The following is a 14,282-nucleotide window of genomic DNA, read 5'->3' as shown; positions in this document are numbered from 1 at the left end:
GATTTTATACACCGGGCCAAGTGATTAGGACACCTGATTCTCATCATTTGGATGGGTGGTCAAATACTTTTGGCAATGTAGTGTATGATAGAGACACAGCCTCCTTACCTGGTTACATTTGACAAGTTAACATTGTTGGATATAATTTGATAAATATTAAATAATCTCGCATTGAATTTATTTTGGTTTAGATACACAATTCATACATCCGAAAAAACATTTTCTAGCTGCCATTATGCAGAAAAATCCCTCATGGTACTAAGCCAGGGGTCGGCAACCCAAAATGTTGAAAGAGCCATATTGGACCAAAAATACAACAACAAAAAAAATCTGTCTGGAGCCGCAAAAAAATTAAAAGTCTTATATAAGTGTTATAATGAAATGTAAGTGTCTATATTAGCTATATTAGATGAATCGGTTGAGACACATAATAGATTTAGTTAGTCCTACACCCCAGTCTACGGGGGACCACATCTTAGTCATAGGGGACTCCATCACCCGGAACATACAGTTTAGTAAACTAGCCATAATTAAGTGTATTCCCGGGGCTTGAGCACCTGACATTGAAGCTAATCTTAGGGAGCTGATTCGCAACAGGCCTAGTAAACACGAACAAGAGGCTAATCTCACCACTAGCTACTTAAACATAGTTATACACGTTGGCTCCAATGACACTAGGATGAGACAGTCAGAGATTACAAAGAGGAACATAGCTTGGACTTGTAATCTCGCTAGAAAGATGTCTCGGCATGGAGTACTTGTCTCTGGCCCCCTGCCTGCGGGAGGCAATGATGAGAGGTATAGCAGATTAGTCTTGCTTAACAAGTGGCCGGCTAGTTTTTGTAGAAAACATGGACTAACGTTTATTGATAATTGGCCCGCTTTCTGGGGCGAACCGGGCTCGCTGATGAAGACGCCATCACTCTATCTAGGAACATAGATTACTGGTTGAGTCACACTTGACTAACTACACTTAGACACAGGCAATTACAGTGCCTGTTAGCCCGGGTGAGGAGTCAGTTTAACTAGAACTAACCAGCGTCAGGCTGGAAAATTCCTGCACTTATAGCATTTTTCGTAGAATAATACGTGACTCACATAATATTTTTTGTGTAGTGACTGTGCCAGAGGTGAACATTCATTTTGCTGAGGTGGCAAATTATGACGCGTTAAATCTATCGCAGCACCAAGCAAATCATCTCAAGATCCCCCATCATATCAATTCCTATCCTATTCTATTAAATACTTTGGTAGGAATCATTTCATGACGAAAATGTTTGGCATGTCACACCGAATGATGAAAATTAATGCTACATTTTTAAAGGTTTACATATTTCATTTTTGTGTACCATTGCAAACACATTGACTTCATGTTTTTGGAATTGTTCAATTCTGTACATTCTAGTCTGTTTCTGCCTAAACACACCAGCAGACAAAAAGGCACGATGCTGAAAAAGGATTGTGAGTGCAGTATCTCAGTCAGTGAGCACAGAAGCACAGCAGCAATGTGCCAACCAAATTAATTTAGAGAGCAAAGCAAGACAGTTGTTATGAAATCCACCGCCAAAAAAGTAGAGGAATTATGCAAAATCCGGCTGGAATACTTCAAAAAGGCCGCCTCACGATTGCCTCAAATAAGAAAAAATACGCTGCAATGTTTGAATTATTAAGGGCAAGATGAATGAAACTTTTTTGACCTATATAAAAAGTTCTGCTTTAACCCAATCATCAAGTTACACCGTATTATTTATAATGAGCTAAATAAATCGATACAATTAAATTTTTAAAAATATTATACAACCTGATCCCTCCTCTGTCACAGGAGAGTTTAAATATTTTATGGAACAAACGTTATGTCTATAATTAAGTCCTTGGGGGGGTGGGGCACGTGTGACCTTGGGGAATATGCTTTATCAGTATCATGCTTTGTCATTTTGATGGAAAAAAAAAAAAAAATTGCACAAATTGTTTTATTGATTTTTGTTTTGTAGGTTAAAGTGTTTTGAATATATTGTGCTCCTGAGTTAATTTTGCTGATCATTCAGAATGTATTATTTATTGAGTTTATTTAATATTATTTTTCAGCATCAAACGGTTAAAGGCGGTTAAAAAATGTTCATAGTTTAAATAGGGATTTTTTAAAAAATCAGGCACATTAATTTACTTTGAATATTATCTTATAGACTAAAAACAATGCTAATAAAGTTATTATTTGTTGTAAATTGATCTATGTCTTTTTTTGTTTTTGTTTTCTTTAATGTTAATAAAGATACAATGTTGTGCAGAGGTGTACTTATAACAATTTTATAGACAAATGATAATATTTATAATCGCGTTGGGGGTGCGAAATGTTTTCTCCTGAGAATCACTGCTATAAGGCAATGGTTTTTCATTTACTACTACGTAGTATTTTGTTAGTGTTTTATTTCAAACACAGGAACATTGTGAACACGTTACGTTGTAAACTGCCTGGCAATTACATTAACTCATTTCCCTTGGGAATCAATAAAGTGTGTATAAGTCTCAGTCTAACTTACAGTAGTCGTACTCACAACCTGCATGCTGTAAATATAAAATCGGTTGACTTATTCGAACAAAAACTGAATTAAAAAAAAGTTGGACTAATTACTTTGAGCAGCTGTTCATTAAAAATATGTGTGATGTACAGCCACCTAGTGGGTAAAGAATGCCATTGTTACAATGCACAACTAGAATTCAAGAAAATATAAAATCACATTCACAATTACACTTAAACAATCCTTTTAGCTAAGAGGGGCTATTAGCAATATTACAAATTCTATAGTATAAGAGTTATGTAAAAGTGTAAATCCTGAATTTTAAGTTTTAAGTTTTAAAGTCGAAATTTGGCCTCAACTGCCTTTTAAAGTTTCAATCAACTATATTCTTGCCTGTCATTTTTTGACATGGAGATTGGGGCACAGCAGCCCGTATTCTTTCTTTTTAATCAAAAGTGAAAGAAATACCGTTCATTTCCTGTGCCATGTCCAATGTGTGTGTACTTCTTGTGGCCTGTTCAGGTTTTGGAGGAGATAATTGCAGCCAGCTTCTTCTGGATCTTCTCCTCATTGATCAGTATGTTGGACCTCACGGCACAAATTTGGTCCTGGTAATCTTTGATCTTTTGCTCCAGCTCACCAAGTTCTGTTTTAAGAGGTTCCACCGCCTGGTCTGTTGCTCTGCACAAGCATGAACACATGCAAAATAGGTCAATGAAAATGATCAATGGGATTTTTTTTGGGTTGTTTACCTTAACAATAACCGAGCACGAGCACAAAGATCAGAACAATAACAGTCCAATAAATACAATAGGAAAGGGATTCATATGGCCACTTTTGTCACGGTTTACCTGACACATGAACCATGACAAATTGGGTGTGTGCACTATCCACTTTAGCTGCCAGATGGCAGAGTGCTGAATATCTCATAATGTGTTTTGTGGCAATTCCAACTTTGACCAGTCATATAAATACAGTCGGGAAGGGATTCATACGGCCACTTTTGTCACGGTTTACCATGACAAATTGGGTGTGTGCACTATCCACTTTAGCTGCCAGATGGCAGTAGAGTGTTGAATGTCTTCTGTGTTTTGTGGCAATTCCAACTTTGACCACCGCGTCAGTTGCTATGTGGAGTGGCACTTTCCATCATTTTCAGCAGACTGCATATTCATATAAGTACACAATAGCACAGAAGCTATGCATTTGCAATAAGTGTCCCTAATTGAACAACATTGCCATGTTAAACATGACATTTGCTAATGTAAACAAGTATCAAATAATGATAGTTGTATACTACTGACTAGGGAAGATGTTCGAAACCGGTTCTCTCGGTTGTTCGATAAGAAAAGAACCGTTCGATAAGAAAAGAACCGATTCCATGGACTCAAATTCCTTTTTGAGAACTGGTTAACGTTATCGAGGCCACTATAGTAAAGAAAAAGAGTTGGTTCTTTATTCAAATCCCTGGGAACGAATCCCGTCCCACAAGAAATGCCCTGTGGGACATCACACAAGCAGCAAAAATAATGGACCGGAAAAAACACCTCAAGGCATGGCTATTCACCTATAGTGATCACAGAGACAGGTTGTTTGTGTTACTGTATATATTTGTTTTTCTGAAAAATCCCACTTAATATACTTTGGGTAACAACAGTCAATATTTTTATTTTTTTATTTTTTTAGGGGGGTAACAGTCAATATTTATTTATTTATTTTATTTTATTTTTTTCTTATAAAATAAAAGTGAGCTTTTGTTAAACCAAATATTGTGTTTTTTTTCCATATACAACAACCTATCTGGATTTGATAAGAGAATGGATAAGGAATCGGTTCGATAAGAGGATTCGATAATGGGCTCGAACTCGATAATTTCTTATCAAACATCATCCCTACTACTGACACATACAAAGTCTCCAAGGCAGAAGCCTATTATAATTTATCCAGTAACAAACGTGTCCACATCACCACAATTTTAACGACACTCACAATAAGCTTAATTAGTTATTGTGGCCACTAGGTGTCGCCAAAAAAAAGAAGAAGAAGAACAACACTCCACTTCAAAAGTGTAAATCTGTCAAAGTTAGTGTTTTTCATACCTATCATTGTTTGATCAAACATTTTCTAACATTCCACACTACAAAATAATACTGTGACTCGTGCGTTAATATCCGTATTGGCCAATTCTCAAGGCGATCCCTCAGGCTGTACTGCATCAACAAGCGACATCAGTGTGTAAAGGATATCACCACATGGGCTCAGGAACACTTCAGAAACCCACTGTCAGTAACTACGGTTGGTCGCTACATCTGTAAGTGCAAGTTAAAACTCTCCTATGCAAGGCGAAAACCGTTTATCAACAACACCCAGAAACGCCGTCGGCTTCGCTTGGCCTGAGCTCATCTAAGATGGACTGATACAAAGTGGAAAAGTGTTCTGTGGTCTGACGAGTCCACATTTAAAATTGTTTTTGGAAACTGTGGACGTTGTGTCCTCCGGACCAAAGAGGAAAAGAACCATCCGGATTGTTATAGGCGCAAAGTTCAAAAGCCAGCATCTGTGATGGTATGGGGGTGTATTAGTGCCCAAGACATGGGTAACTTACACATCTGTGAAGGCGCTATTAATGCTAAAAGGTACATACAGGTTTTGGAGCAACATATGTTGCCATCCAAGCAACGTTACCATGGACGCCCCTGCTTATTTCATCAAGACAATGCCAAGCCACGTGTTACATCAATGTGGCTTCATAGTAAAAGAGTGCGGGTACTAGACTGGCCTGCCTGTAGTCCAGACCTGTCTCCCATTGAAAATGTGTGGCGCATTATGAAGCCTAAAATACCACAACGGAGACCCCCGGACTGTTGAACAACTTAAGCTGTACATCAAGCAAGAATGGGAAAGAATTCCACCTGAGAAGCTCCAAAAATGTGTCTCCTCAGTTCCCAAACGTTTACTGAGTGTTGTTAAAAGGAAAGGCCATGTAACACAGTGGTGAACATGCCCTTTCCCAACTACGTTGGCACGTGTTGCAGCCATGAAATTCTAAGTTAATTATTATTTGCAAAAAATAAATAAAGTTTATGAGTTTGAACATCAAATATGTTGTCTTTGTAGTGCATTCAATTGAATATGGGTTGAAAAGGATTTGCAAATCATTGTATTCCGTTTATATTTACATCTAACACAATTTCCCAACTCATATGGAAACGGGGTTTGTAATTAATTAATTAACAGACTAATGTACACATACCATCATGTGAAAGAGAGTGTGTCTGATTTATCACCTCTGTTCCTGCTGCAAAGCCTGTGCATGTTCCTTGTTCTCTTTCCGCCAGCTTTGCAGTTCTGCTTGCATTGCATCTATATCCTCCTGGACATAGTCCATTATCTTGCCCAAAGGCAGCGCGCTCTGACACACCGACTGGATGGATGCCCGAAGACGCTCTATCTCCCGCATAACCAGGTCCTGCTCCTTCTTCCAGGCTTCTTCTGAAACCAACTTCTGAATATGGAAGAAGATAATGCAATGGGTAAGGTCACACTTCATTTTTTTCCCCCACACAGTATCATAAATGTGCATGAGCTATTAACAAAATCAACCATCAGCAGTGTTGGGTTAATTACTGTAAACCAGTAACTAGTTACAGTTATTAGTTACTTTATTTCAAAAGTAACTCAGTGACTAACTCAGTTACTAACACCAAAAAGTAATGCGTTACTGTGAAAAGTAACTATTTAGTTACTACTTTTTTTTTTTAAAGGCTCCCATTAATGGCCTTTTAGCCTTCATTTCTGTACTGTTATTGCACTGGAGAATAATACAATCTGTTGAGCAACTTGACATGCATTTGCATCACTGAACTCAGAAAGCAATGTGGTCTACATACAACACACAAAGACAAACATATGTTTCAAAGGGCCAATTTATTTCAGGCCAGAACAAATTGACAAAACTATTTTGAATAGCTGCAACATAATGGCATTTTAACTTTAACACGGCCCCAAACAAAGGCGCTTATTTATTTATGTATTTTATATTCTTGTAGATATTTTTTTTCGAACACTCTACTTATTTTTGGCCACTTTATTTTATTTTAATTTTATTTACTTGCTGTACATATCCTACCAAGTCAGACCTACACTGTTCCAATATCCATTTCTCTGTTCTCAATTGTAGATGACTGATGATAACAACCAAACCCCCACCCCCTCCACACCCGGATTGTAAATAATGTAAATATTTCAATGTGATTACCTTGTGTGATGACTGTATTATGATGATAGTATATATCTGATAGTATATATCTGTATCATGAATCAATTTAAGTGGACCCCGACTTAAACAAGTTGAAAAACTTGTTCGGGTGTTACCATTTAGTGGTAAATTGTACGGAATATGTACTTCACTGTGCAACATACTAATAAAAGTCTCAATCAATCAATCAATCAATCAATGTTGTTACATTGTTACAATGTCCATTTCTCAGATGATATACCGTATATTACCAAATATAAACGCCCTTGGGCAAATAACCGCCCATGTCCTGATAGCCGCCCGGGGTCTGACGCCATTTTGTGAATTAACCGCTTCTTCCTAATAACCGCCTATGTCCAAATAGCCGCCTATGGGCTGTTATTTGCATAATTTAGATTAAAATCATATTGATTTCATTAAACCCAATTTATAAGCTAAAAGGAAAAGCAAAGGTGCAGTATTTCTGGTAATTACGGTAACAGCAGACGCGTGGAGTCCAGAGAGTTACATGACAATCAAAGGCTTAACGAAATCTGTGCCGTGATGGCTTACGTTACGTGGGGATTCTGGGTAATCAACATATTGCAATGGGTCACCGCATATAGCGTAACACACACTCAACGACAACAACAAACCTACGAGGAAAAGTTTCAACATGGCAAGCAACAGTAGCAGTGAGTTGAATGAACAGGATACCGGTACACCACAACTGATGGACGGGAATACTTTAAGGGGGAAGAAGACCAGAAAGTTTGACTTCAAGTTCAAGCTAGCGGTTGTGAAGTATGCGGAGCAGAATTCTGGTTTGGCAGCGGCCAGGCAGTTTAACGTTGACCCGAAACGTGTACGAGTATGGAAACAAAAAAAGGGAGAACTACTATCTCAGTCGGCAATCGATGGAAAACGGGTTCGCTTATCTGGTGGAGGTAGGAAGAAAGTGAGCGACGAGCTTGATGCTAATTTGTGTCAGTGGATACATCACGTTCGTGGACTGAACCACCGTGTGTCCCGCAAAATGATCCGCATTAAGGCCAAGGAGTTGTATGCCACCGCGAGTGACACGAGAGTAGGGTTGATGTTTGATAAGGAATTATCGAGTTCGAGCCTATTATCGAATCCTCTTATCGAACCGATTCCTTATCGATTCTCTTATCTAGTCCAGATAGGTTGTTGTATATGGAAAAAAACACACAATATTTGGTTTAACAAAAGCTCACTTTTATTATATAATAAAAAAATAAAATCTAATAAATAAATAAATATTGACTGTTACCCACCTAAAAAAATAAAATAAAATAAATAAATATTGACTGTTGTTACCCAAAGTATATTAAGTGGGATTTTTCAGAGAAACAAATATATACAGTAACACAAAAACAACCTGTCTCTGTGATCACTATAGGTGTATAAATAATAATATAGTGTTAAATAAAATCAGTCCCTTGGGCACAAAACTGAAAATAATACAGCTCTCCAAAAAGTGCACTTCTGCTGCTATTTGACTTAACTGTTTGTTATGATGCTTTGACATTTTTGCACTTTATTTCTTTATTGAAAGAAAATTCTATGAAGAGAAATGTTCTTTGCAAATGTGGTTACAATGCTAAAAAATGAAAAGTTCAAGCTAAAAAAGAAATACACTTTATTGAGTTAACATTATTTCTTTATAGTGGGAAAAATGTTATGAGCTAGAGAATATAACAACTACACTACCCAGCATGCAACGGGAGTTACGAGCATGCGCGGTAGCCCCGAAAAGTGTTGCATGTTGCCACGCTGTGAAAGTAAACGTCAAGAACTCAGCCAACACGCCTCGTCTGCATTATTTATAATTAGACCGACAACACATCTACAGTGTGATTTTGTTTTGTTTACAAGGAAAGAAAAACAAAAGTTAAAAAAGGGAGATATGTTGTATATATATGTATGTGCTGCGGTTGTTTTAAGAACGTTGTGACAGCTGCCATAAAGGAGGTGCGTTGCTAGCCTGATTGCTATGTTTCCGGTTGGTCGTAAAAGTGTTCGTCATGTGTTTTACCCTACTAAAATCTCTCAGTAAAGTTATTCGATGGATTATAGCTTTTGTTTTGAACTTTATTACACCTTGGAGCGCTTTTTCCCGTCCATTGTTTTCCTGCTTTCGCTATCTGCGCCTAATGACTGAGCTACGTGACGTCAATTCTTGTGATGTCCCACGGAGCATTTCTGGTCGGGACGGGATTCGAATAAAGAATCAACTCTTTTCCTTTACTATAGTGGTCTCGATAACGGGTACCGGTTCTCAAAAAGGGTTTCGAGTCCGAGGACTCGGTTCTTTTCTTATCAAACAACCGGGAAAACCGGTTTCGAGTATCATCCCTACACGAGAGACACCGGGGTGGTGTTTGGTGCAACGAGTGGCTGGCTTAATCGATTCCTGCGTCGGAACAACTTTACCCTCAGGAGGAGAACAACTGTTGCACAGAAGGACGCTCCTGGGTTTTATACTTGAGTACTTGGTACAATAATTTAATTTTTCCCGGTAGGCTGCTTTATTTAAAAAGTTTATTTATTTTTAGTATTGGTATTCTATTTGACAATTGTTGCACTACTGCCATGTTGAGGCCTTGTTGATCTCTTGTCTTTTGATAGCCTACCTCATGTTGATCTCTTGTTTTTTTGTTTGTATGTTTACTAGGGATGTGCGTATCGATCCTGTGGTATCGATATATCGATACTCACACGCTACTCATTTAGCATCACTTTTCTGAAAAAAAGTATCGATATAAACCAAAAAACGGCGTGTGGGGGGTGCAAGCATCACTTTCAGATGTTTTTGATTACTTACTTAACTTACTATGTGCTGGGACACCCCTGTACCTGGCAGAGTATAGAGCTGGCCCAGTCACGTGACAGGAGACAGCGAATGAGCGTCGTCAACGTGCAACACACACACACAGCCAGCCGACAGCGATGCAGCCAGGCATATCCAGTGTTGTGTTGACTTAAAACAGGCATTGTTTTGTTTTTTTTTAGTAATGTTTACTGAATATTTTTGTTTAAATGATTATCCTAAATTCAAATAATTTCCACACAGGGGAATTTACTGTTAGTTGAAAATTGCTTGAGTATTTAAAACAAGATAAGAAAGAGATACAATCTGGAGATTCTTCATCTTTGCATTACGGTTTTATTTTTTTCCAAGAAAATCTTGAATATATGATTGAATGTGATTTTGGTTTTAATCTGTAACATGATTTCTTACATTTCGAAAACATTAGCCTATTTCATATTTCATTAATTGCTAATTATATCACAAACTTTAAAAAATAACGGCAGCTTCTTGCAATTCGGATTTGACTGTTAATTGGAAAGCCCTAATATTTAATTATTATTATATATAATATATAGTTATTATTATATATAATATTTAATTTATTTTTCATATTTATGTTATTTATTTTAATTTTACTTTTATTATATATTGACCATAATAAATGTGGTATAAATGGTCTGTATTTGTCTTGTGATTTGTCTTAAATAATAACAATAGTAATAATATTTTTGACTGACAAAAAAATTGCCAATAAAAAATTATTGGTATCGGTATCGATGAAAATGCAAGAAAAAGTATCGGTATCGTATCGAATCCTAAAAGTGTGGTATCGCCCATCCCTAATGTTTACAATAGCTTTTACATTTAAAGTTTTTTGTACAAAAAAAAAATACTGGACAGTAACCACTGTAACCAAATAATGGCCTGGTGCAGGCTGGTGCAAAAATAAATAAAAGCCTTGTGCAAATAACCGCCTGCTTCTTTTAAACGCCTGTCTCCAAAATTGATTTTGTGAAATAAACGCCCGGGCTACTATTTGGTAATATACGGTAATTGTTGATGACTGAAGTGCCGGTAGAAACCAAACCTACCTCAGTAGAAGCATAAGTAGATAGGATCTTTGATCCAAGACACAACTTACATTTAACTAAAATGTTATTTTCTTTGTGCTCGACAAAAGAAAAGTATTGAGAATGTCTCCATGTTAAGAAACTTGACTTCTGGCTTCGCCATGATGTCTTGTTAGTTGTTATGAGTAGTGTATGTGTGTGTGTGTGTGTGTGTGTGTGTGTGTGGCCCTTTAAGATATAAAAGCATGTGAGGTGACTGACGTTACTTTGTAACGCGTTAGTCCGAACACTGACCATCAGTTGTTCTTTCATTGTGAAATAATGTCCATTTCTCAGAAATCTGCTATAACGGCCTCTTTTTGGAGGTTTACAGCAGGAAATGTCAACTGGCAGCCAGCGGGCCACATCCAGCGCTACTACAGGGCTGCCAAGTTTAAGAAAATGACAAGAGTGAGACTTAAGTGTCATGAAGGCCTGTCATGAAGGCTTATTTCAATGTTGATTTATACCTTAAGACTGATGTCCTCACCACAGCGGCCACTGTTTTATTGAATACTGTTTGGTTCTCAAAGTGGATTCAAGGGACTCTGGAGGTTCCTTCAGGGCGGTCTGAATTTATCCTTACAAGGTCTGTAATTTTGACAGTGTTGGGTCCATCTGGTTCCATTTGAAATTAGAATTTTTGACAAACACTGCTTTAGGGAAATCTACATGTATATTTAAAAGTCAGACACACATTGAGACTAATGCTAGAGTCTCTTTTTCAAGTGTGAACTGGCCAAGAGAAGAGGCAAATAAATGTTACACAGCTTCGCAACAAATGCAGGACAGTAATAGACGTATAGCAGCCCTAAAACACTACGTAGTAGGAAACTCAAGGAGGAACTTTGAATCAACAGTAAACAAAATTGGGTATAGTTACCTTCTTTTAGCAACCATGAGAACGTTGAGTGGGTTTTAAATGTTGGCGCTGTTGTGTGTGAAAGATAGTTTGAGATGCCAAGACCTGCTTTCTTTCAATGGTGGTTGGCAAGTAACTTTGTGGCGTGCATTACCGCCACCTACAGATATGGAGTGTGAATCGAGACGTAACCTACTCTAAATTATTTTATTTAACCCTGTTTTTTAAAGAATGTATGTATTGCTTTTCTACCTTACATATTCCAAATGCAATCTTAAAGGCCTACTGAAATCCACTACTACCGACCACGCAGTCTGATAGTTTATATATCAATGATGAAATCTTAACATTGCAACAACGACCAGGTTAACTTATAAAGTGCAATTTTAAATTTCCCGCGAAACTTCCGGTTGAAAACGTCTATGTATGATGACGTATGCGTGTGACGTCAATCGTCAAAACGGAAGTATTCGGACACCATTGTATCCAATACAAAAAGCTCTGTTTTCATCGCAAAATTCCACAGTATTCTGGACATCTGTGTTGGTGAATCTTTTGCAATTTGTTTAATGAACAATGGCGACTGCAAAGAAGAAAGCTGTAGGTGGGATTGGTGTATTAGCGGCTGGCTACAGCAACATAACCAGGAGGACTTTGACTTGGATAGCAGACGCGCTATCCGACGCTAGCCGCCGACCGCATCGATGATCGGGTGAAGTCTTTTGTCGCTCCGTCGATCGCTGGAACGCAGGTGAGCACGGGTGTTGATGAGCAGATAAGGGCTGGCTGGCGTAGGTGGATAGCTAATGTTTTTAGCATAGCTCTGTGAGGTCCCGTAGCTAAGTTAGCTTCAATGGCATCGTTAGCAACAGCATTGTTAAGCTTCGCCAGGCTGGAAAGCATTAACCGTGTAGTTACAGGTCCACGGTTTAATAGTATTGTTGATTTTCTGTCTATCCTTCCAGTCAGGGGTTTATTTCTTTTGTTTCTATCTGCAGTTAAGCCCGATGCTATCACGTTAGCTCCGTAGCTAAAGTGCTTCGCCGATGTATTGTCGTGGAGATAAAAGTCACTGTGAATGTCCATTTCGCGTTCTCGACTCTCATTTTCAAGAGGATATAGTGTCCGAGGTGGTTTAAAATACAAATCCGGGATCCACAATAGAAAAAGGAGAACGTGTGGAATCCAATGAGCCCTTGTACCTAAGTTACGGTCAGAGCGAAAAAAGATACGTCCTGCACTGCACTCTAGTCCTTCACTCTCATGTACCTCATCCACGAATCTTTCATCCTGGCTCAAATTAATGGGGTAATCGTCGCTTTCTCGGTCCGAATTGCTCTCGCTGCTGGTGTAAACAATGGGGAAATGTGAGGAGCCTTTCAACCTGCGACGTCACGCTACTTCCGGTACAGGCAAGGCTTTTTTTATCAGCGACCAAAAGTTGCGAACTTTATCGTCGATGTTCTCTACTAAATCCTTTCAGCAAAAATATGGCAATATCGCGAAATGATCAAGTATGACACATAGAATGGATCTGCTATCCCCGTTTAAATAAAAACATTTCATTTCAGTAGGCCTTTAAAATATCCTCAACTGCTATACTAACCTTCTCTTTCATTAACTTATTTTTCATTATTTCCCTATCTCAATTATATTTCCTACACTGCATTCGTATATGCTCTAGATTTTCTATTTGATGACAATAACCACACAGCCCTGTGTTATGTTTCCCTATTAATTTCAGTTTCAATTTTGAACTATTTAGATATGCATGTCCTAACCTCATTCTAGTAATAATATATTCCTCTTTCCTATTTCTATTGCCTCCTTTTATCACTCCTACACTCGTCTGGACTTTGTAATGCGTACCTTTTCTTTCTTTATTCCAATTATCCTGCTATTTTTTATTGAGTACTTTCTGAACTATACTTTTTACTTACGCTTGACTGATTATTCTCAATGTTTATTTCAGTTTTAGTTTATGTTTGCCACTTGCCTGTGTATGAAAAGTGCTACATAAATAACGTTTGATTTGATATATTACATCCTGCCTTGTTTCTGAAACAATGTTTTTTTATGCTGATTAATGCACTGCTGCAGTCCGAGCACACAACTGTACTTGCTTTATTTTCCTTTGTCCAATTAACTGCCATGTAAATTGCTGTTATTTCCCTTGTAAAAAAAAATTATAACTTGTCACGAGATAAATGTCAAGTGTTGAAATGTTAAATTGCGTGACTGTCACGCTCAAAGTGTGTGGCTTGGCAGCTCTGCTACTATGTTATTTATTATTGGTATGCCTTTATCTTGAAGGTCTGTCTTCACCGGCTACAAGATATAAAAATATTAGCAGATTTCAGAGCAACATGTACACAATGTCCTCGATTGTTCACTAAAATTACAGAGGAAGCTATAGCTTCTACATGTAAAGCGACTTTGGGTACTTGGAAAAGCGCTATATAAATCCGAGGTACTATTATTATTATTATTATTATTATTATTATTATTATTATAGCTGGTCAACTAGAGTTGCAGTTGTTTATTTTCTGTGAAACACTGCCCCCAATGTTTTGGTAGAGAATTGCAAGTAATGAGCTGAACCCTCGCCGAAAAGCTATTACAAGATTTTGTCAGAAGCATCTTGTAAGACATAATGAAATGATAGCCTGTTAAAACGTGACGCTAATAGTGTTACACAGTTGCTAATGTTTGCGTTCTACTC

At 37.7% G+C, this 14,282-nt stretch overlaps 1 protein-coding gene across 1 annotated transcript in view; it reads right to left on the bottom strand.

Moving 5' to 3' along the window:
* Window positions 1–2,584: 2,584 nt before the first annotated feature.
* Window positions 2,585–14,282, bottom strand: part of LOC133663269 (TRAF3-interacting protein 1-like) — a 34,001-nt gene continuing 22,303 nt past the window's right edge. Inside the window, exons 11-12 of the mRNA XM_062067622.1 lie at window positions 5,804–6,021; window positions 2,585–3,197 (exon numbers count right to left, since the gene is read on the bottom strand). Coding sequence (XP_061923606.1) covers window positions 3,035–3,197; window positions 5,804–6,021 — 381 coding nt within the window. The 3' untranslated portion in view covers window positions 2,585–3,034. The remainder of the gene's footprint in view (window positions 3,198–5,803; window positions 6,022–14,282) is intronic.

Source organism: Entelurus aequoreus, linkage group LG13 (assembly GCF_033978785.1).
Source record: "Entelurus aequoreus isolate RoL-2023_Sb linkage group LG13, RoL_Eaeq_v1.1, whole genome shotgun sequence".
NCBI lineage: Eukaryota > Metazoa > Chordata > Actinopteri > Syngnathiformes > Syngnathidae > Entelurus > Entelurus aequoreus.
The sequence above is the reverse complement of the archived record's forward strand: the minus strand, read 5'-3'. Positions and strand labels throughout refer to the sequence as shown.